At 34.8% G+C, this 25,683-nt stretch overlaps 1 protein-coding gene across 1 annotated transcript; it reads right to left on the bottom strand.

Annotated features, from left to right (window-relative positions):
* Window positions 1-1,993: 1,993 nt before the first annotated feature.
* Window positions 1,994-24,622, bottom strand: LOC138309348 (uncharacterized). The gene is made up of 4 exons (XM_069250527.1): window positions 24,097-24,622; window positions 16,024-16,849; window positions 8,851-9,115; window positions 1,994-4,115 (listed from the first exon to the last, which is right to left on the bottom strand). Exons 2-4 carry the CDS (start codon window positions 16,735-16,737, stop codon window positions 4,054-4,056), a joined length of 1,041 nt encoding a protein of 346 aa, XP_069106628.1. The 5' UTR covers window positions 16,738-16,849; window positions 24,097-24,622; the 3' UTR covers window positions 1,994-4,053.
* Window positions 24,623-25,683: the final 1,061 nt, after the last annotated feature.

Below are 25,683 nucleotides of genomic sequence, written 5' to 3'. Positions count from 1 at the left end.
AAAAACATGAGAAAGACAGAATTGATTACAGGTGAGGACGTGTGTCTATTGTACTCTGCCTAATCCGATTATCTATGAAAAGCGAGGTTACACCTATTATTTAACATTTTTATCACAAAGGTGAGAGCATCCTTTTTACCCATGGGATCTTACAGTTCTGATTTTTTTATAGAAAAAAATGTTTATTTTCATTTTGAATGGATTACATTCAAAAATAGAATTAATCTTAAAGAAGTAAACGTACGTTTATTATGAATTGGCGCGTTTAGACGCAAAATTCGATAGAAGATACAGATGTTTTATGCTTTATCAGTACACAGTCAAAACTATTTTTTCCCGAGGTTTTGGGGCTAACTCGATGAACTGTTTCCCGAGGCAGAAGGATTTTAAGATAAGGAATCCTTAAAAGTAATTTGAAAATCAGTGAAACTTGGCCCTGGAATACACACAACATCACGAAGAAAATGAATGAAATATTCTCTATCTCACACTAGGGTAAAGACACACGAAATATATGCACGTGCTGACATAAGGCAGGAAGAAAAGAATCATTCAATCTCTTTGGGATGCGACTGGAGATATCAACCTTCGGAATACGATTCTTAGCTCTCAAACGCTTGACATGAAAAAATAAAAAAATAGTCTTATTCGGAAGTAAGACATTTAACTTTGTGACCAAGTTTGAAGAAAATCGTTTAATATTTATTACAGTTATTGAATGGAAGTGACAGGAAATGATTTTTTTTATCAAATCAAAGGGCCATAATTCTGATAGTTAAAATCTGCCAAAAGTGGCGATCGAACTTGTCTAAACCCTTAATGCACTTAACTTTGTTACCAAGTTTTAACAATATTAGCTTTATATGTATAGTTTTAACATTTGTTAGTTAAAACACAAAAACTGCAGAAAAATGACATTTGTAGTAAATTAAATGCTCATAACTCTGATAAATAACATCCGCTGAAAGATTTGATCGAACCTGGCTAGGCACTTAAGGTATTCAAACTTGTTACGAAGTTTGAAGAAAATCGGCTAATATCTATCACAGTTATTGTACGAAAGTGGCAGAATCTGACTTTTTATTTAAGCAAGGACCATAACTCCGCTAAATAAGGTATGTTGAAAGTCGCGATCGAACATGGCCGAGACCTTAAGGCATTTAATCTTGTTACAAAGTATGAAGAAAATCAGTTCACATTTGTTACACTTATTGCACGGAATTTGCAGAAAATGACGTTTTTAGTAATTCAAAGGGCCATAACTCCACTAAAATAAGGTCCATCGTCAGTCGCGATCGAACTTGGTCGAGTCCTTAAGGCATTTAACTTTGTCATCAAGTTTGAAGACAATCGGTTAACATTTGTTACAGTTATTGCACGGAAACGAAGTGTTACGGACAGACGGTCAGACAGACAGACACACAGACACATAGACAGACGGACAAACCCAAATTAATATCCCCCGTTTCGATGAAACGGAGGATAAAAACTAATAATAATACGAAAAAAAGATAAATGTTAATTAACTGATCATAAAAAAAAGATAAATATTAGACTAGACATTATATTAACAGCACAATTTAACAAATACTTGTTTCACTACATTTAAGATTAAACAACTCTTGGTTTATTTTTTGTTTTATTTTCAAAAACGTTACTTTTAACGAGTATTCTTTATACATGTTTTGACAATGCTAATTGACGAGCAAATTCTGAGCACAAAAAAGACAACTAAAATCTAACTCCTCGGATTGAGATTCTCCTGTAATAACGCAAAGGATGAACGACTATATTAATCCTTCATATGGTCATTTAAGAAATATATCAGATAAGTTGAGGGGCATTTCTCTGCAACGGATATGTAATCTAATACCCAGAAAAAAATGTTCAAAAACGGTCAGTGTTGGAATCCGCCTCGAAACATACTTGACTTATCAAACACATCATGCATAAAAACACTTTCTTAGAGAAAAATGATTTTTAAATAAAGACATTAGAACGATATCTTTTTTTAATTATATAAAGATGCAATATAAAATATCCACAATTGTATACATTATCATGATATGATTGCGTACATGTATTTAACGTATGTTTTGTTTACATCGAGTCAATCAAATTACGGTATTGCAATGGACAAAAGCTAGTTACATGTACTTAAGGCAAGGACTGAACAAAAATCCCTTGCTTACATCATAAACGCTTCACTTGTTCATCAGAAACTTTCAAGAATTGTTGACGAGTCGTATTAAGCCGACATTTCGGAAAATTATGGACGATACCCAATAGGCACCGATTTATAATGCCGTGCTCATCAGCCACTCTAGGGACTTTCTGACGATACCCAATAGATAACAGTTTAGAAAGTGGTGTACATCCAACAGTAGGATCAATTTCACGATGGGCATCAGAATTCAGTGTTCTTCAATCCTCTTGCATAACCTTCTCGGTTATGTCTCAAGTGATGTCTCGAAACTAGGCAAATGGTCTCCGATTTTCACTTGGCCCCGGATCGGTGTTGGGCGTTTTATCAATACCATGCAATAAAGAGAAGTTTACAAACAAACAAACAAATATCTTGACAAATATGAACATTTGTAGTATAAACATAGTGGTAAAAAAGCTAAACTATAAAAATAACAAATTTATAATACTTAAAAATTTTCCAATACATCAATTGAAGACATGTTATATTTACTATATAGAAATAAAATCTGGCTTTAAACGAAACTATGCTGTAAACCATTTCATATCGGCGAGTCATAATTTTTGTGATTTAAAGTCAAATCATTCGTCAGTACCTGCACTTGAAAAAAATGCGGCGATTAATTTTACCGAACTCTACCTCTATATATGCGAAATTTGATCGCATGGAAAATAATTTCAAATCGGTTTACAGTTATAGACTGTTAGTGTTGTCGTTTCTTACAGAAAGAAATACGCACACGATTTACCGGTAAAATATACATCACGTACAGAAACTTAAATTAATGATATTTTGTCCAAGGTTGCAGCTGAAGTACAAAATGTATCATCGTTTATTGCCCCATGTTTGCTTCTTGGCAATACATGTACCAACATAAGCTAAGCTGCAGTCAGCTGTTTGGGGTCCCTCGCCGTTGCCATAACGACCAGATTATAACTGTCAATCACGGTATTGTTGAATTTGGAACATAGTTGAACAAAACAAATCGTGTTCTACAATTATAACTGGCTTGTTCATAACAAGTAAACTTTGCTATCTGATTACAGAATACAGATCCTTTTAACCCTCCGTTCCATAGAGGATCTGACAACATCCCATAAGGGGTCATGTTCGGATGACCTTTGTACCACTTGTACTTCAGATCCAGTGCATTTTCTATACATTGCTACATCAATTTACAGCGCCATTTCGTCCCAGTATACATATAAAATTAGGTTTATTGTGCTGTTTGGGCGAGATGACTTCTACACGAAGATATTTCGATAGCTTTTTCAAACAATTTCGTCCCCTTAAATCACACTCAAGATTCTTGCAGCAGCAATTTGATTGGTCATTTCAAAAGGTCACCTGAACATGACCCCTAATTTGATGTTGTCAGATCCTGTTATCTAACGCTGTGATAATAAGGATCTTTATTTTAATCAGATTGTAAACTTTGGTGACATGCACAAAAATCAGAGTTTTTTTTAATTAAAACGTAATTAGTTGTAATAATTTAACTTTGATAATTACCTTCAAATATCTCCCTAATTGTTTGTAAATGCTGATCAGACAAACTCTAAATACAGGTAAACAAAGCGTGTATGGATTTGCACAGAGATAAAGGAGCAGACATATTCCACCGGCAAGCTTGCATCAATCATGATACAGTTCATGATTACATATTGGTGCCTCTAAGGACTGGCCGTTCATCTTCTGAAGGACAATTAGCCGTAACATTAACAGACATGTTGGCACGTATGTAAACATACTCTCCGTGCCTTTTAGACTATCAGATCTCTCATCAAGTATCTCTCGAGCTGTACATTAAGGCGGGATTCGTTGTCAGTCAAAACAATCATGATGCATCAACTAGCTATAGTTGTGTTAACCAGAACTGTATACTGTTGATTATCCAGTTTGTACATTTCTGAAAGATAGAAAATTAATCTGAAATAATATATATTTGCACATGTTGTTAAAGATAACATACTGGCGATATCAAATTTTCAGGGGTAATATGAAAATGTATCGTTATCATTGGATAATTTTACTGAATATCATACTGTACGGTTGGTCATATTCGCGGGGGTTTTCAATTTGCAAAATCCGCAGATTCATCCAATTTCGCGAGATGAATCAATGTAATGGTTATACATATCCCAACATACCATGTGAATGACAAGTTCAATCGTAACCTACAAATGTATTATGAATGCGTTCTTTGTATCGTATATCGTGTAAAACATTCTGTGAGTGACCTTGTGCTGTTTTTTTTTTTTTTTTTTTTTTTTTAATTTTTATAATTCTAACAACATACTAACAGTCAGAGTAGTGGAAGAAAACCAGAGTACCTGGAGAAAAAGCACCTAACAGTCAGTATCTGACAACTGTCTTATGAAATTAGACTTCAAAACCAAGAGGAGGAGGGATTGTGGTTATATGTCGGAACATCTTATAATCACTAGTCCACCGCAGACCCCATTTTTTAATTACGGTTTTATTGTAAATCTTGTATATCATTCCGATAATATGGTTGATAATAGTGATGAATGGTAATTTTGCCTAGAACAATGAAAATTTCACTTACCGTGTGATTAAGGTAGTCATTCTTTTAAACAACAGAGCCCAGTTAAAATTAGTTCAGATTCGCATAAACAATGGCTATACAGTTATTGCATTATGAAAGGTGTTTTCTTTCATTGACACTTTAAATTAATTCTTTTCAATACTGAAAATACTGAGATTGGTTGATATCAATTAGGATAAGCAGTTAACAAAAAAATAGAGAGGTGAGTTGTTTCGGTCCCGAGTTGTACATGTATTCTCTGAATTCATTGGCATATTTCAAGGACAAATATAACCTACATACCACCACCAACCTATGTAGACAGTAATTAACAGGGAACACCCCACTAAATGAAAAAAATGAACTTCGAGATGGCATATATGTAAACAAAATTGAGCCAAGGATAGATATTTGACCCGGCTGCTGATTAGTTGGCTAATCATGAATTTCAAAAGTAAAAATGTTTTCTGACAAGTAATTATTCCTAGATAACCATGATATGAATTTGGAAATTCAGATTGAGATTTAGGTTCAACATATCAATTTTAATAGTGAATTATAGAACACAGTAGCTAACTAATATTGAGTTTTTTTTATAATACATTACATAACTTACAAGTTATATTTTCATGCTAAGTTCTCTGTAACGATATGTCACTTAAACATTTGATATTTGAACATTGACACGTAACTTGATGATTCAGCTCCTCAAAAGCATATGTCGGCCTATAAGAGAACCAAAGTCTAGGTATCATATATTCCTTGTTTTGAATAAAGCGCCTTCAATCACCGCCATGTTCAGTGACTTCGGGTTTTGTCGGATTCCGAATAGTATCACGTGACTGGCGTTCGACACGACCGCACGTGGTGACCCAGGTAACTAGCGTAAGCGCAATTGTGTTTGTTTACATTTTCCTCCTGGCTAATATGAGCATATCATGCTGGTATATGTCCACAGAATGAGTATTTGAAACATCCAATTCACACATTGCCGTAAAATATTGTGTCTATCAAATATTGTAATGTGCGAGCATTATTTTCTTTGTAAATCTAGTCTGCTGAGATCGACCACATGATTTGTTTATGAAAAATTGTGACATTTTCTCTTGATTTCACAACTCACTTGTTTCTTCGAGATTGTCGCGATGACGTTCGGAAGAGTTCGGAATGATTCGGCATCTTTCGACCCTATTTTTCACATGTAATACTTCCAGTGCCGCAACTTTGTAAAAAGTGGTAAAATTAGAAAGTTTAAAACTAAACACACGGAGAAAAATAGGTATAACACTTAGACAGTTTTCACGATGACAAAAAAGAGCGGAAGTTATAGACCATACAACTTCAACAAACTTTAAGACTGTGGTCTATGTAAAATTATCTAGTTGGTTGTTCTCTAACTCAGTGAAGCAAAGTAAAGCAATCATATCCGCCTATGTTAGATAAGCGATTATTTCCTATACTCGCATTGGCTAATACATGGTTACGCAGGGTTTGATATATAGCATATCGAATCAATGCCTCCAATTTTAGAATCTATATTTCTTCGTTCAAGTCATTACTCAAAGTTATGGTCATCAACTATTTCGTTATTTATACATATGTACTATCATCAATGGTTATTTTTCTGCTTAATGTTCTGCATTAATAAAGTGAAACGACTGGTTTGTCTGTTGTCTGGTGTGCTGTTCTGTTTTTGTCGGTATTCTTCCGTGAGAAAGATCTATAAAATGGGCAAAAGTTATACTATACCGCAGCCCGCCAAAACATACAAACTCTCGTACACGCAACACAAAGCAAGCAGGGAGACTTTTCTTAAACGACCGCGACTGTTAATATGACATTATACCACCTAAACAACCAGCCAACCACACATCACTCACATAAAATATTCTGAATACACACAAAAAGCCGTCTTTAAAGTCTTTAAATGACTTTAGCTGTTGGTAGTGTGAATTACAACAGAGCTGACGATTTGGGATTAAAAATCAAACAAATGCAAAGATTTATTTTTTCAAATTTTCTAAATGTTAGGTGGTATAATTATAAGATTGTTCTGTTTTGCGTGAAATTGCTACCCGTCATGCATATATTCTACTAAAGTGTCGAAGTGTAACGTTAACGAGCTCTTCACAACTGACAAGGTTTCTCCCTGAAGCATTTTAAATGCCGCTTATGTGCTATAAAAGGTAAAAAAATCAAACCTCATATATTCCACAGTGCTACTTGAAGCAATCAAAGCTTTATGTTTTATGAAGATATGACGTTCGCTAATGGATGTTGTTATGTAACACTTGTTCATTAGTGCGGGTGACAAAATGTATCTATGTGCTAGGAAAAATTCAAGCCTCATATATTTCATTGAATTGATTGAAGCACGCACAGATTTATAAGATATAAGATATAACGTTCCCTAATAGGTATTTTTTTATGTAAGACCGGGTTAATTAGTTCGGATGGCATTCATCCCTGAAATTCCAGAATGAACTACTCCAACCATTGAATTGGAATAATCTAACTGCGTCTTCAGGGGTGAATAGGTTATTAGCATCTCTTCTGTGAATTGCATGCACTTAAAGCCCCACTGTACAAGTATAAGAATAAATCTTCTATGAACATCAGAAGTCGCTCTAAACAGGTAGATTAGGTCAATTGAGTTTTCTATTTTGTAATGTCGGTGTCACATGACCGATCATATAAGAAAGCAGACGACAAGATATTTATCTGTGCCAAGTATTCACGGTGTGCCGAAATATTACAACTAATCATCCAGCTTTGTATTGCTAGTTCGAATCCCATGTGGGCATTTGACAGGTCAGTGGTTTACTCCGGGTACTCCGGCTTTCTTCCACCACCTGTTAACAGGGGGTTAGACTTATCAAATCAAAACATAGCGAGTAAGTATGCTGTGCTTATATATTACCACTATCCCTTCACATCAGGGTTTTTAACTAGAATCCCATGTTTGACAGTTACAAGGTGCTGAACGTTGTTCGGTGTTTTTTCTCGATAACCTTATGCCAAAAACTCGTGCTCGCTTTCATGACCTTTGGACGATTAAATTCAGTTTTCATACAAAATACTTAACTTGATTACAATCAAGATAATAAAATGAATGATGATCACTGTTACTATAGCTATCTATGCAGGCACAGGGCTACCAACAAACCTGAAATGCCCCCTGGCTGTTAACTTTTAACTAATAAAACCCAAACACATACGAAGGTTCAACGCGCGCGTAAAGTGCGTTTTGTTGTAGCTTTTTTTTTTTTGGGGGGGGGAGAGAGAAAGAGGGGGGGGGAGTGCGAGCTTATATGGGGTAATAATTATAGCGTTCGTCTTCGTTTTGAAATAGACTAAAGTAAAGGTGTAAATTCCTAACAGGATTGGGGTAATCTTACTATGGATGTATCGAACAACATGAATAAAAAGGGCAGGTAAGAACCATTATTACGAGCTTATATGAGGTACTAATCATAATGTTCGTATTTATGAAATAGTATGAAAATTCCTAACTGGGCTGAAGTAAGCTAACTTGATATATTTGACTTTTTAGCAAGTTTTGTTCGGGACAGTACTTGTTAGTTTGTATTGCAAAGTAAATAGTAAGTATCAAATGCTTTAAAAGCATTTCAATCTGGATAGCATTCTATTTTTGGTAGCGTGACGTCATAGTAAACTCGAATACTGTATAACGTCATAAATTCGTGGGATCGATATTTTGCGGTTTCCTATAAAGACACCTTCGTGGAAGTTAAATTTCACAGTTCATTAATTCCTATCATTCTTTCAACTATCGCTCTTAGGTATGTCAATGAATTTCTGATAATGAGACATGCTTGAATAATGTACCTTTAAAATTTATATCGCGAAATTTTTTTAAATCGCTAACATTTTCTCGTTTTTAAGATTAAATCAAGAAAATGTTGGTCCGCGAATATTACTGGCTATGCGATATATAGTTGTTTTGTATTCGCGGATTTCAATAAATAGGCGAATGAAGCAAAAACGAAATAAAAGCGAAATTCATCTTTCGTACATTACTCGAATAACTAAGACATCTGTTGATCCACTCGACTTCGAAATATTGATAACTTACCTGCCATGAGAATAATAGCACCAGCAAGACCCACCAGCATTATCACGAAGATGAGCCAAAATACTATTCTCTCCGTGTTTTGTATTGTCCTGGGCGTCTCGTCCAGAAAAACAGTCGAGTAAAGGCTATTCTGTCCGAACGGATGAACGTAGCGACCTTGGTCAGTTTGCTGTTTCATCACTAAGTCCACAATGTCGGAGAGTTTGGAGTCGGACGGAATGTTTTCATCTAGTTCAAAGGCTGGATTGACAAACTCCTGGGTGGTCTGAAATGTTTTCGAATGGCTAGAATCACTTATATCGTTGCATGTACGATAAATTAGCAGAAGATGCTCCACCGCTGACAGAGCATAAAGGATATTCATCATTTGAACAATAATTGGTGTTTGATTATATATATATATGTCTAACTAACACAAAAAAAATAATATAAAAAATAATTTATTTTGCCTTTGGTGCATGTTCCATCAGTACTTCATTCCATATAGGATATAGTGCCACGGATTTTTTTCGGGATGCAATTAATTATTTTTCATACTTTTAATTTGAATTAAAATTAGAAGCTCAAATTTTTCAATGGTGGTAATGGTGTAAAGTAAGTAACTTTTGTAACTGAAGAAAAATACTAAATCATCTGCTCCTGTTTTAGATAGTGGAAAAATACTATTTGTCAGCGGTGGAGCATCTTTAATAATAAAATACATAGCATGTATTTTTACTTACGTAGACCTGTAAAAAAACGTTTGTTAATGTGCTGTGCTCTAAAATGACAAAAAGCAAAGCGTTTGCATATTTCACAGGGATATCATATGGTTTCCGGAAAAAGCAAACAAACAACCAGAATGTGTAATTATGTAAAAAATTTAAAATAGCAGTGAAATAAACAAAATAAATGTGTAATTATGAAAAATTATAAAAACAATATTTCAAAATATCAAACAAATAAACAGTATGATAATAATAACATGTAAAGTTCACAATAGCAAACAAATAAACAAAATATGTAATAACGGGAAAAAAAGAGCAAAGAAATTAACAAAAAGCGTATATATGAAAAAATATAAAATAAACAATTTAACATTAATATGTAAATTTTACAAAAGAAAACAAATACACAAAATATGTTATCATGAAAAAAAAAAATAAACAAAATATTTACACATACCACTATTCTGCCTTTTGTTGACATTGTGCAATGTCAGAGCATTTAAGGTGTTCTCACCACAGTATCCATAGTAATACTAAGGTTGTCATAAAAATCTATGGACCATTTATTGTAAAGCCCTGATTTTGTCTATACAAATGGTCAAATGGATGCAACATCTTGCAAATGTTCGCAGTTCGAGACTTTGTCACTTGATGGACCATAGAAGTCAGATTTGAGCTTCTTTGAGCGAATCCATTTTCTCAGTAAACAATGATATCGCCATATTGCGTCCATATGACGCGGTTTTACCTGATTATAGAATATGTGAACTCTTGTACTTGTCAGCTTAACGCTACGTATTTTGTGAAGGAAATTTGTTATCATTAGTATTTTGTCTTTCAATTTTAATGATTAATATATATAACAGTACGGCTTTAAATTTTTAAAATTGGAATGTAAAACAAGATCGATAATTTTGTAGTGTCACAAAAATTATTAACTTTCCGTTAATACTACATTTATCATCACCTTCTGAACGGTTTGATTAAAATAAATAAAATGTTTATTTTCATAACGCGGGTCGTATTATGTTTCCCGCCGTCGTCCTAAATACCGGGCGGTAGTTGACTATCACTGCGCCAGACGGCAAAACAGCGAATTGACTCTCCACTGTTTTCATATATTACGCAGGAAATCTTGCATATGTTTGGTGTCGTAACCTTATTTTAGGTCATCGGTACGCATTTTTCTGATGTTATTAATGTTTTTTAAGAAACTTTTATATTTTGCTCCGGAAAGGTATTTTGTCTTTCAATTTTAATGATTAATATATATAACAGTACGCTTTGGGAACTATTTTCCATTTTTGTAATTAACAATACTGTATTGTTTGTTATTAGTGTAGATGATTTCGTCGTAAACTGAAAAAGGCGTAGATAAAATCTGCTCTTATTCTTGTGGGAATGCGTCAATCTAACCAGGCTTTGTCATTTTATCACTAACAGTCAACACCGGGAGTTGGTCGAAATCGATATCACGGTCGAGTAAACACGAGTCTGGTCTCTAATGTAGCCAAGTGAAAATTAATGGGGTTCAAAATATCAAACTGGATGAGATTTCAGGCGTGAACATCTGTCTGAAGTGGCTGTCAAATGGTAACACGTTGTTTTTAGAAGGTGCTTTTAGGATTGCCATAGTAATGAATGAACTGTGATGATAACAATAGTACATAGTAATAATATTCATGTAGTTGTAGAAACAGATTGGGGACATATTTCTGAGTTCTTTCGATCATTGATGTCCATGTATGACATATAATGATGAAATTGTTGGTGTATAATAATTTGTTGCTTTTAGAGGGTGCTTCTAGATTTATCACAACTATGAATGAACTGTGATGCGAACAATAGAAACAGTTTAGGGACATAGTTCAGCAATCTTTCAATCATTGATTTCCATTTTTGCATTTAATGATACAATGAATGATATATGCTTCAGTGAAGAATGGCTTTTTTTATAGATATAACATACCATCATGTAGTCATGACCGTCGGTTGATAAATAAAATTCACGTTATCGTTTATCCATTCCCAATATAATTGTTTATTTATTTTGGTTATTTTAATTTAATTTATTTTTGTTTACAATTCTCAACCTTTTAAATGCTCATTAACACACAGAAGATAATTAAGAACGCGCTTGACTATTTTTCTACCTTAAATTACAAAATTTTTAAATTTGCACCATGATGATCTTTAATCTTAGAGTTTTGCCCAAAATGACACTTGTTCTCAATGGGTCGTAAAACTAAAACAAACCAACAAACAAACAAACAAAAAACAAATAGTTAATAAGAAAACAATCAAAAGCTCTATACGGTAGTAGCATGGGTTGCATCAAATTGCCATATTAATTGGAATTTATATTCCGACAACACCTTGATCTAACCGTAATGGCATAACGTAGTGTATATGTTCTAATCAGATATAGCATCAATATTAATTCCTTGACGTCCGTAGAGTCTTGAGAAAAAGTTCATTATATATACCAGTCCTATACCATCCTCAGTCAGATACGAGTATTACCTGAATGTACGAGACAGAAGACTGATTTCCGGTCGGTAGAAGGAAGTGATAACTATAATGTGTAAACATCAATTAATCATCTCCTCTTTTCTCCCTCATTATAAAAACCTATTAACAAAGAAACTGAGCGGCGAGAAAAAAATATTTGCCTTAGGTCGATGTTTTATGTGAGTAAGGACAAAGTCATCCTCGATACTCCAGGGGTTACTTTCACTGTTGGTATATCCACCCCTAGGCAATCTCATAGTAAAACTTCAGATTACGAAGACTAACACCCAACTTAGTGTTGGGTATAAGTCATAGTGTCTACAACAATAAACCGTTATTCGATTATTTTGTGTACATCAAATGACTTAATCAGTTGCTTATCTGTAATCGCAAACATAACCTTCATTTTAGCTATGACAAATGACACCATGGATTGGATATTACAACAGTGATAGTAACCCCTGAATGTCAAGGATGGGACAGACTGAGAAATGCGTTTCATATGTACACTAAACAATTCTTGTCAAACCATAGTCAATATTACCTGAATCGAGTGAAAAATGTCCATTTACAGGAAATTTGTTATTCAGATTCACAGGGAAAATTGCTTTTCTTATTAAATCGTGATTTAAGCTTTAAAAAATTGTGAGTTTTATTGCATCGTTTTAATTGTATATACTGAAGTTGATAGACCATTTCCTTCCATCGAGATTGTCAGAATTACAAATGGCTGGCCCTAATTAAATATATTCTACAACAAAGACATAATATAGCTGTTGTTTACTTTGTGTCCGACCGACATAAGTCATGTCGTCTGGTGTTACCTGAATGAAACCACTGCCATGTGTGATTAGAAACATGAAAAAATTTATATAGCAACACAATAACGTAATGCAGGTAAAGGTATCATTATGAGCTGTCGGAAGCAGGTTTGTCTCCTGGAAGAAGATATGTCAATGAAGCATTGATGACGCAATATTTACATTTTGCCACTGCGACTCCCATTACTCTAATGATAATCGTGATCTGCATTATGAGCCAATGAATGCAGCCTAGACTTAGTGAAGTAATATCTATATAAATGGATTTGAGTCTTGTTAACTAACACAATGTTAGTCTGCGCGGGAAAATTGACACTGTAGTTGAACGAACCATAAAAAAACTTTTAAATGTCTGGATAATTGAAAGTAAACTGAAAAGCTATTGAAAAACATTGAACATTTGTTATCTTTTCATTTTTTATTCGGACTATTTTTTATCACATTGAACTTGGCTGTTGAGGTTAAATGGCTGAAGCGTTAAATTTAAATATTCACTCGCATCTAAATAGTGTTTTACTTTGAACACTTTGAACAAGAAATAAAATGTAAATATAACATAACGGGCGCTATGAATATCTATCTGCTACCCAGATTGCATTTATATCTCCAATAAATGCATTCAAACAATCCTTTAATTGTTAAATGCGAACAAAGTTTAGTCATAAACCCGATGAAGTTAGAAAAATAGTCACATCGATGCTTAAAATTAATTTATTACATAACATAAAATATGTTTAAACGTACGATTATATTGATTTTCCGATGGATTAATTTTTTTCTAAATCAATACTCAACGTCGACGTTTCTATTGTGACGTCATGATAACATTGGTTTTCGTGCCATGTTCGGATTTTTTCTTCACAGCAATATTAAAGTGAACAGTCGGGCAAGGATGGCTAAAGTCGGTAAAAATGGTGTGAACGTATCCAGTATAATTTCTTATGAAATGGAAAAATAAAATGTCTCGTCAAAATCTGTCTGCGTACGAAGAAATTAATTTAAAGTATGGAAATTCTAAAACGTCCTCCCGGCTCACAATGTCCGTGGTTACATTTCCACGCAGCCTCGCTTTCAATGCTTTCAGCTTTTCTTTACTTTAATGGTCAGAACTGGGAAACTAAGCAGAACTTGACCGTCGTATTAATATGTTTTGGAAGGCCAATGAATGCATTTAGACTGGTTTTCTTTGCCCGACTATTCACTTTAAGAAACAGAGTTTTGATAGATGCCACATACAAGGGTTATAATTATGAAAACTTAAGATATTGATTGGTTGCCAGGATTTCCAAATTGAGCATCATAATGAACATATATGAATTCAGGTTATGCATTATTGGTGGACTAATAGAATCTTATATGGGTCCGTCAAGTGCACAGGGATATCTCAACCCGAGTGAAATATTTTGGCTGGTCAATCCGAGGCTTGCCGAGGGTTGGCGGCCAACATCTTTTACGAGGGTTAAAAATATCCCTGTCCACTTTTCAGACCCATGTTTGATTCTTTTTCTCCTATAATTTCGCGAAACATTGTGAAAATGCAGTTTTTAGAAGTATTTCCAAAGCGCCGCCATCATAGGAACGTCGTAGTGCGTAAAAATTAATGACGTCGCGGACAATAGATACCGTATGTATTGATGACGTCACGTCATTGTCTAGCGCGTGTGAGCTGCCTTTTCCCTACCCCGGTAAAAGACAGAGTTATCTTTTCCCTAGCAACCGCGGGAAAACCCTGTCAGGTATGGGAGAAATGGTTGATTTTGATCTATTTCTATCTCATGAGTAGTTTTTTTTCTGTCAACAAATTAATATGAATGGCAATACAATTCGATATTTTTGTTTCCTAAAATTTGTCATTTCTGTCGTAACGTCCTAGGCTGCGGAAAGCCAGAATTATACATTACCGTATAGTTTATCGATTAAAGCGAGTCGATTACACAAACTCTCAGACATTTACCGACAGCGATCTGTGTACTTAAGTTATGTTTGATATTGATTACATTGTGTATTTCAATCATCTATGTACCTAGTTTTCAGGGTCAGACTGGCCGGAACATTGTCCTGCTGTTAATCAGCCGACGCCAACCTATTTACATTTGTAAAACATATTGTTTTGTATTAACACTGATGGTAATTTAATGACCTAGTGTGATAAATGTAATGTATTCAACGTCAAATTTACAGATAATGGTGTTAGGGTGACATTCTCTCTATGGCGTCATATCAACAGCCAAGGTCATTTAAGGACGGTCTCTCCTATATGATGTTGTTCTAACAGCAAAGGTCATAACGCCTCCCTGTATAATACCTTACGAACATCTAATATCATAATGCTTCCCCCTGTATAACGCCTTACGAACATTTAATGTCACAGTGGCCTCCCCGCTATAATGATCTACGAATATCTAATATCGTAATGGCACCCCCTGTGTAACGCCCTACGGACATCTAATGTCACAGTGGCCACCCCTGTGTAATACCTAACGAACGTCTTATATTATAATGAGAACCTCTGTTCAACGCCCTATGAACATCTAATGTCATAGTGGCCTCCCCTGTATAACATCCGACGAACATTTAATGTCAACGAACGTCTTAAATTATAATGAGACCCTCTGTTCAACGCCCTATGAACATCTAATGTCATAGTGGCCTCCCCTGTATAACATCAGACGAACATTTAATGTCAACGAACGTCTTAAATTATAATGAGACCCTCTGTTCAACGCCCTAGGAACATCTAATGTCAAAGTGGCCTCCCCTGTATAACATTCGACGAACATTTAATGTCACAGTGCCCTCACCTGTATAACGCCCTAGTTATAGTGACCTTCTCATATGAGGACCCCAAAAACTAAATGGTGCCATAGATTAGGTTGTTTAGCCACTTGGTGTCCATCAAAGCATTAATTGACGGTTTGCTGTGGTTGACTGTGTAGCTTTAAAGTAGGATGTTTCTGTATTCTGAAATGTCTTTAGTTTTTCTATTAATTAATCCAGGGTTGGGATAAATACGTGCACGCCTGTGCTTTATATGCATTAAAATTTGCAAATATATGCTTCTATTCATTTCAAATATTAATAAAATCTTACGTTCTACATGTATAAACCAAATCGATGACATACGTTGTACTTACCCTAAAATAATTGGCACTTGTACCGATTTTCCCGAACTTTGTCTTTCCAAATTTAGGCCATTCAACTTTTGAAGTTTCAATCACACCAGTCGAGTCGGAATGCTTGAATTTCTCACTTGGTTCATTTACAATAATCACAGGTTCAGATTTCGTATTCTTTAAAATCCCTCGCGGATGTACCCTAGACGAATGGTCCGAATTCGGTAAACCATTTGTCCTTTGGGATGCTGAAGAGATGTTCCGAGTAATCGTTGGGACACTAACAGTCCCTTGTAGTTTACAGTCTATTGTTTTTGAGTTTCCACCGTTCGCAAGTTTCGCCTGTTTCAGTGTCGAATGAATCTCAAGAACAATGTCAGCGGCCGACAATTTCCTTTTAGGTGACCCGAAATACGTCGTTTCTAGATAAACAGGTTGACATGTATCTGATTCCGGAACTCCTTGGTTTTTTCCACTATCAACTACATTTTTCAATTCATTTCCAAATATCTTCGTTTCCTTGTCGGATGCATTCGATGAACCTTTTGCATCTGTTTCCGCTTTAATGGCCGATTGCAATTTCTCCAACTGCTCTTCTTTTTGTTCCGAGTAACTATCGGTAACTTGTTTAGTTTTTTCGTTCGGTACATCTTGGATTGATTCCACATCATCAATACTTACAACAGCCGTTTCCGTTTCATTTGCATTCCCACTGTCCTCTGTTATTGAACTCATTATAAACAATTCACTTCCGACAATTTACAGTCGTCACAAAAAAATCTCCTTGGTTTTATGAATAGCCGCCATATGTGCCGTAGATCGATACATATCTATTTCAACTTGAAATCTGATAACAAAAAAACAAAAGGAATTTATGTTAGAATCAGTATATCAAGTACACAATAGAAACATGTATTGTAGGTTCGCTTGATGATATATGGATAAAATAAATATATTCTCCGTAATTAATTCAGAGGTAACATTTGTAGGATATCGTATTGCCGTCGCATGATTATGTTTTTTTTTGCGATTTGATTTGATCCGCAACATATTTTTTTAAATGATTGAATCACATATATCCATAAACCCATATCGCGAAATTTAAAACCGATAAAATCTAATATCCCTGTTTTAAGATCAAATCATGTAAATGTTTACCTACGAAAATAACTGAATATACGGTATATTTCACGATCAGTCCATTACGATCATGTATTCTCATGTGTCTTTAAGACAGAAAGTGTGATTCCAAGAGGTTGCGCAAATAAATGTAACAGTTCCCACTATCGCAAAGAGACACAAATAAAGAATGTACTATCCCAAAACACAATCGTCTAACAATTAAACAACAAAACACAGCTATCAAAGCGATATTGATAGTCATAAAACGTTAAACAAATTTTATTAAAGACTAATCATTCTGAGTATCGCTGAAGCAACACATATCCTTTGCCAGTTTCCGCAAGTCATTTCCTTATTTTCGTCGTCTGTCAATTGGTGGAAATCAATTTTAAAAGAAAAGACGTCATCAGAATGTTGGCAATATGCAACAGTGATATTTACATTGACCTCACAAACATGAAAGTTGTCGTCTGGAAACTTACATCCGCATAGACAGACGGAGACAGACGGACGGACAACAGACAGAGATGGACGGACGGACAGGTGGAAGGACGGAGAGACAGACAATACAGATTAATCATGTAACAAGATCAGTGTGTTGTATTGCCCACAATTGTATTAACTTTAAATTTATGTGTCGCATTTTTCATACCAACGAATTAAGATAAGCTTTTAATATATGTTATTCATCACCAATAATTGCTTACATTTTGAAAATTACAGTACTTTAAATGCATTGGTTTTAATTTTACAAATAGAAATAAGAGCAGAAAAAATTATTTTTAGCAGTATTATTAAAAATCATTATATATGTACATCTATGGTGAAGCGAAATGTGTACCTGTGGTCAGACCATGAAGCCAAATTGTGGTCAACAATTTCATGTCACATTTCCACAGTGTTATTAGTAATTGTAAAGTGATTTCTGCAGGAAAGTTGCCATCTAAACATACAAAAGGCATAACAAACAACAATTTTACAGTGTATACATGTCATTTTTGTGTTGTAACTTCTACGTTTAAATAAGGCATCTGAAGCCATTTGAATGATTTTCACCGATTAATTCATCAAACCGTATGGTTTTCAATTGACTAATGAAAAAAATAACCATGCCAATTTTCCCCCAGTTACGGCACATATAACTTTAATAGTATAGTTTGTCTATGAAAAAGAAGTTCCGTCCGGTTTTTTTTCTATGACTTCATAACCCCAAAAGACATCGAGAATAATGCTTATGATTTAATTCAGATAAGCCAATCAGGTACTAATTATGCATAATCATCGTGTTTTTACTTACTTTTACAATAAAACAAACGGAGTTGAGGCGCATTGATATTCTATCCAATAATTCAGTTTGGCCAATGACTGTGCCGCTTTTAAAATTTCCATGCGAAACCGTTCTGTATGTATGACGTCATAATACGTGACGTACAAATTCTTTCGGTCTATGGAAAAATAACCTCAAAGATCTAATCAAAAGAGATGAGTGTAACAAATGCCATAAAATTATATAGAAATGTACAACATACACATTTATCACGTACATTATTACAACGAAGTCGTGACTATAACATAACGTTTTCAATTTCCCGTCAAGATTCATGTAATATGCTTTCGATATTACGAACTGAGTTTATGGGAATTAAATAATAACCGTATTTTACTGTATTCGTTCTACTTTTTAACAAACATTATAAATCGTTTAAAATTTGATGACAAAATATATTAACAAGCAGAAGACAAAACCGCATGATGAGCACATTTATTGCATTTTGCCCCAGTTAGTTCACCTAGACTGTTTACTCATAGGATATATATATCGATTTTCTGATGAGCCGAGTCTTCATTAGTTGGTCACAAGACTTGTTGGTGTATTAAATTACATCATTAAAGATCTTTATATGATTCTTAAACAATTATGATTTTTATGGGTAACAATGGCTAAGACAGAGATTGATAAAATCATTTAAAAATACACGATTATATATTAGGCTAAATCGTACACATCATTGTGTCACGTAATGAATTACCAGAAATCTATTAATATGTGATCAGCTCTTGGGAAGTATGCAGTATTTTTGTAAAGTCATTAATATGAGCTGTTGGGATTTATTTTTAATTTTTCATCTGTTGGGAAATAACATTTACCTGCGTAAATTCGTTAATAAGTGTTCAGCTGTTGGAAAGTAAGAATCGTCTGTGTGTAGTCAATAATATGTGAACCCTAAATAAATTATCTTCATACCTCTGAACCATCCCCTTTTCAAAACCAAAATACTGATAACAAAGTACTAGTTATTTTGAAACCAATTGACCAACCGCATTAATCTGAAATAGATAGATTCTGAGCATAATTTATGGACGACACGCATTCGCGAAAACGAAACTCACTGTTGTCTATTTACCACTGTCTTCCAATAATAAAGAAACATTGAAGTTGTATATACACATATCAGGTAGATAATTTTGACCTGATTTTTTGTCGTGTTTGAAAATCAGCTGTGTAAATGAAGAACAACCGAATATGTTTGTTGATTTATAAGCATTAATGTGGAAATGCCTGCATTAATGTGGAAATGCCTGCAAGCATGTCAAATGGCCACTTTAAAAGTTAGTGACAATACTACAGGAATGTGAAATGAGGTTTAAAACCAGTCTTGTTTCCTGGTATGACAATATGTCCTCTCTTTAGTGAAAATTGGACGAACATTGCATGTACATCATTTTTGGCAATATCAGCACTTCTTAAACATACCTGATGGTGAATTATAAATTAAACAGTCTTTTTGATTTGTGAGCTTTAACTTTACGACATACATAACATTGATATGTTCCACCGCTGACGAATGGTATTTTTTCCTTATGAAAAAGAGGAGCAGGCGAATTAGTATTTTTCTTCAGTTACAAAAGTTACTTACTTTATACTATTACCACCATTAAAAAGTTTGAGCTTCTTCTTTTTTTTAATTTCAAGGTAAAATATTTCTAAAATATTCAATTGCGTCCCGAAAAAAAATCCACGGCATTATGCCCTATATGGAATGAAGAACTGGTCGCGCATGTATCAAAAACAAAAGAAATTATTTTATATGTATTATTGTGTTAATTAGACACATATATACACGATTAAATACCAATTATATTGGTATATTTATGCTATGTCGGCGGTGGTGCATCTTTAATTGCTTTCCAATTGGGTTGATGGTACCTGCCGAAACACCAGCCGTCACTTTAAGATTGTTAAGATGGAATTGGATTGTGAAGGTAATTTGAATATAGCCTTTATTTGGCTATGGTTAGACATCATTTAAAGTATATAACGCGATGAATACACAAAACATGTATTTAATCAATTAAACTATAACTTGTGTTGGCGTATGATGTCGGGTTGGAACATTTCGAATATATTTATTATATCAATATCGTCTGCGGTTTGCTTCTATTGCATTAAGCTGAGTGTTTAATTAGGCTCGGCATCCTAGGCGTCGTAGGTATTTTTAATATTTTGCAAATCGTCTTATTTCAACGAATTTTCATCTTTGTGACTATTAGATATCCTCTTCATAGTTTTAAAGTTATTCATTTGAAATTATCGGTTCAACATGCACGATATTTATCAATAAAATGCGAAATGAAACAAATGTTTAAAAATCTGCATGTGACGTCCCGCCATATATTATGTATTTGTATTACAGAGTTATGTACCTTGCGGGTAGCTACCCCTTGTGACGTCATTCCTTTGTGAGTAAAGACCACGTCGTTTACGCCGAAACCTATGATTCTACACTCACAATAACATGACGAAACAATCAAAACTTACACATCCACAAGGTCATATAACTCTGTAATATGCAAATACAGAATATCAACATTACTATTTAATTCATTTAAAACAGCCTACCTAACATCTACCTTACCTAGCAGTATACCTACCGTCAATGTTTGCACTGAATCAGAAAACATCAGAAAGCTTTTTCCGATATGTTTTATCGCTTACCCCTTGATCAGCTTCGCAAATAAAGCATAATGTCATTAACACAGTTCGGGTATTAAAGTAGGAATCTTATTATCAATCGATGCCCTCAGGTTAACTCTCGACAATCATTAGTAACAATAAACGTACATCGGTAGAGATGATTCCCGTGTAAGTAATCTAGAATAGGAAGTATCGTATGTTGTGATGATTAAAGACTTTAACATTCATAAGATTATCATTATATTCAGTCCTATGCAAATTACAGAGTTACCTACCTTGCGAATAGGTATCTATTATTACGTCATTAGTTTGTGAGGAAAATTCATGTCATTTTCTCCAAAAATTATGACGTTACGCTCATAAACGCATGACGTCATAATCAATACCTATCCGTAAGAACAGATACATCTGTAATAAGCAAATACAGAATATGTTGTATTACATCACAGTTATAATTCGTAGGGCATATGAAATTCTGTTAAGTTTAAAAATATAGCTGATTTAGTATGTTGTCAGTTCGTAAGGGCATACCAAGAGACAGTTAATATGACAATGTTGTCAGTAATGAAATCAGCGTACAGGGAGTGGGACGACTGGTTCGCCCGTTGTCAGTATAATGTGACCAGATGGGGTGTGTTGCTTGGTGTCTTCGGCGGCATGCTTCAGTGATATAGCACTATAAAAAGGGCAACAGTTCCACTATACAAGAAGACACAACATGAATATACCGCAGTCTCCCAAAACATGCACCTCGCACAACATACACGCAACACACCGCATACATGGGAGGCCGTCCTTACATGACCATAGCTGTTAATAGGACGTTAATTAATCAAACAAACAAACAAACAGAAATGTATAGAAAGGAGAAATTAATGTTAATGTGAGAGCATGCAAAAGAAACAATGATTTCCGTTTATCCACCTACAGAATAAAAACGAACGGGAGAACAGGGTGAAAATGGCAACAGGTAACATAATATGTATTGCAGAAAATGTAATAACATAATTGTTTCGTATGGATATTTGCATCCCCTATAGTACAGAGGTTACTATCACTGATGTTAAATCCATCTCTGACCTATCTCAAAGTAAAACTGGACGCAGCAGAAAACACAGGAAATTGGATCCTTCGATGTATGTATACTGGGTTTGACTGTAATCTTCAAAGGATAGTCTGTGGTTGGTCAGGTTTTTTCTGCTGAACTGACTCCAGTTTTACTATGAGGTAGTCCAGGGTCGGATATAACGTCAGTGATATTAACCCCTGGAGTATCGAGAATGGTGTACTTGTGTGCGATGTACATATTGTCGAGGAGCCTATCGAATTCCATCTGCAATAAGCATGCCAATATCCTGCACGTCCTTATGAGCAAAGTTTTGCATTAAAGTTTATTTTTGTTTACTTTATGTTCGAACAAATAATTAAGGTCATTGAAGGATGGAGACACCTGTAATACACAAGTAAGACTGTGCTACCAGAACAATTTAAACACTACAAAGTGATGACGTATCATGATACCGTCTCGACTTAGATGTTTGAAGGGCTATCGTTGTAGACTCTTGTGGAGGACTGTCGTCATTTTGTCATTATAGCACGTTCCCTGCACGTGATTTTAGTGAGCCCTTGTTTAGATAAACGTTCGAGCTTCATTTTCTAGTGCTGTATGGGGACGGTGTCACAAGAACGTAACGAGAAAGTGTACGTGCAGTGAGAAAATAACACTGTATAATTGCATTGAACTGTGGTCGCAAAGCATTCAATTTTGCTGTATTCAAATTTAAATTATATTGTGAATGAATATCCATGATTAAAATGAAGCTGTATAGTTCATCACTCTTCGCGATGAACAAATGCAAAACAAAACAAAAAATTCTCCAATACTGAGGAGATTACGAAATCTCCTTGAATTATGACAATTATAAACTATATTCCTGTTGTGTCTCTTTGTGATATCGCGGGCCTTTGTTTACATGATATTAAATTATGTTTAATTTATGTTAGGCATCCTTTTACAAAGGTTAACATGGAGACAGTCTCACAAGATTTTGTTTGTTTGTTTGATTAATTGACGTCCTAACCTTAACAGCTATGGTCATGTACGGATGGCCTCCCATGTATGCGGTGTGTTGCGTGTATGTTGTGTGAGGTGCGTGTTTTGGGAGACTGCGGTATATTAATGTTGTATCTTCTTGTATAGTGGAACTGTTGCCCTTTTTATAGTGCTATATCACTGAAACATGCCGCCGAAGTCTCACAAGAAGGAATATTCAAAGACAATAACACCCGAACAGCAACTCTGGGTAGGTTAGAGTAGCTTCATAGAGTCAAGATGTGTTGATAGGGAAATAGGTCTATCTCTTAAAATATCAATAGTGTAAAATCACAGGTAAATCTCAGGTAATAATGGTATTGTTGGTATCAGAGCAAACGATGACATTGATGCATTAATTCGATATCAAGATAAAGACATTCAAGTTAAGCAATATATGTCAGATGTCAAGATTGTAGATAGCATAGGTAAAGTATCTCATTTGACATCAAAATAAAGTGGTTCGAGATAAGCAATACATGTTGAAAGCAATCGAGATCAAAGATAGCATAAATACATTCTGTCATCCGATATCAAAACAAAGAAATTCAAGATAAGCAATAAATTTCGATAACTTTCGAGATCTAAGATACCATAGGTATATTCGCCCAATCGATATCAAAATAAAGAAATTCAAAATTACAATATATTGCGAAAGCTTCAAGATTCACCCGCGGAAAAAAACATTTCACAGAAAGAGCATATTGATATCAGGACATCGGTACGGCATTTCTTGGTCATTAGTGTATTGAATAGATGATAAAACTTGTAAACGCACGGTCGATGGCGGTAAGTACCTGGGATTTTATACCTGTGTATTTATTCACCTAATCGAGATCAGACGGATAACAACAGGCTGATGATCATCAAATATTAATGAAAAATACTGAAATCAATTTCCTACCTGATTCAGACCTGGCATACCATCAGTAGACTGGCGATGTGTGTCACGTCCTGTGGGTAGCGACTCCACGGCGTTTACCTGTACACTGAAACTCCCCGCGATATGACACGACACGGCACGGCAAAGATTGCAACATCGCATCGCCATCGTTGCAGTATATCAAAACATCATCCGTAATATATTTTTTTTCAATTTTTACATAATAGATCAGGTGAATGATGGCAACCTATTGTTATGTTATAGGATAATACACAGGTAAAACAGATGCATTCATCAGGTACTCTACATTGACTACAATGGTATAGATGTATCAGTTCACGTCCTATAAAACTGCATCCCCTGAAAACGTTATCGCATATCACTCTGATGTTGACATATGGTGCTTTGGCGATTTACTCGGATGTTCAGTACTCTCATCCAGCGCTCGGCCTTCGTCATAACTGTTTCCCGCTGAGTAAATCACAGGTATACTGTACATAACAACGTTTACATCGATTGGCTTACCCGCTTTGGATTCATCATACTGATTTCTACATGAGATAGTATCTGAATCTTTCTCATGGATTTTATATATATAATACTGTACAGTTGCTAATATTAGCGGGGGTTTTAATTTCACTCAATTTGCGGATTAATCCAAATTCGCTAAAATTAATTTATCGTGAAAATCAAAATTATAGTTTTACATATCCGAGTTATCTATGTGAATGACGATTTCAAAGTCTATAACATTTTTGGCGAAAATAAGCAAATCGCGAAATTTCAAACCCGCAAAATCGTACAATTTTACTTTAATATTTATTATACCTATAACAGTGTCAGGGTTGGGACGTTTTCACCGTCAGATATCGTTTACATATCAAAGAAAATTGGTTGACAGTATACAGGGAGGCGATTTTAACACTAAATTTGCCTTTCATCATCAATATTACATCATCACAACATATATTCAATAGTAGGTTCAACGTTCAATTACAATTGAATAAGTGTTTAACTCACCTGGCCTGAATTCCGGTGAACTTATGTCACGGCGCGGCGTCGTCAGGGGCCTAAGAGGCGAGGCCCCATTGGGGAAATATAGCAAATTCTAAGGACGCCCTCTCATGTGTGCAATGTGGAACGTTGTGTGAATGTGGGTATGCGTTTGGAGACTGTGATATATTAGTGTTGTGTCCCCTTGGTAATAGTGGAACTCTTGCGTTTTCCATAATTTTAACACACTGCAACATGCGCCGAAGACACACATGTACACCCCACCCGGTCATATCATACTGAAAAACGGGCAAGCCAGTCGTACTACTCCCTTAAAGGGACTAAATCGTTAAAAAAACGTTAATAAAAGATAAAACGAATTATAGAACTGAAAATAATGGTAAAAGTTGTGTACTTTGTGTTAATAACAAAATTTAAAAGTTTGTATAACCATTTTGTTCAAAATGAAGAAAAAACTAAAAATAAATAGGAACGACCTAGTCACTATTTCATATTATTATCTTTCGGCGAGGTAAACAATCCCTGTGTGCATGCACGATGTGGGAACATTTACCGAAGGAAATCTCATCTGTCTAATGGACATATCTTGGAAGT

Source organism: Argopecten irradians, chromosome 15 (genome assembly GCF_041381155.1).
Source record: "Argopecten irradians isolate NY chromosome 15, Ai_NY, whole genome shotgun sequence".
NCBI lineage: Eukaryota > Metazoa > Mollusca > Bivalvia > Pectinida > Pectinidae > Argopecten > Argopecten irradians.
The sequence above is the reverse complement of the archived record's forward strand: the minus strand, read 5'-3'. Positions and strand labels throughout refer to the sequence as shown.

Bases quoted from the DNA above. Each gene is read 5' to 3' on its own strand.
- LOC138309348 (XM_069250527.1), bottom strand. From the start codon at position 16,737: ATGAGTTCAATAACAGAGGACAGTGGGAATGCAAATGAAACGGAAACG. The intron at 9,116-16,023 runs GTAAGTACAACG...AAAACATTTCAG, and splicing joins CAAGTGCCAATTATTTTAGG to ACCACCCAGGAGTTTGTCAA. The intron at 4,116-8,850 runs GTAAGTTATCAA...TCTATCTTTCAG, and splicing joins TGCTATTATTCTCATGGCAG to AAATGTACAAACTGGATAAT.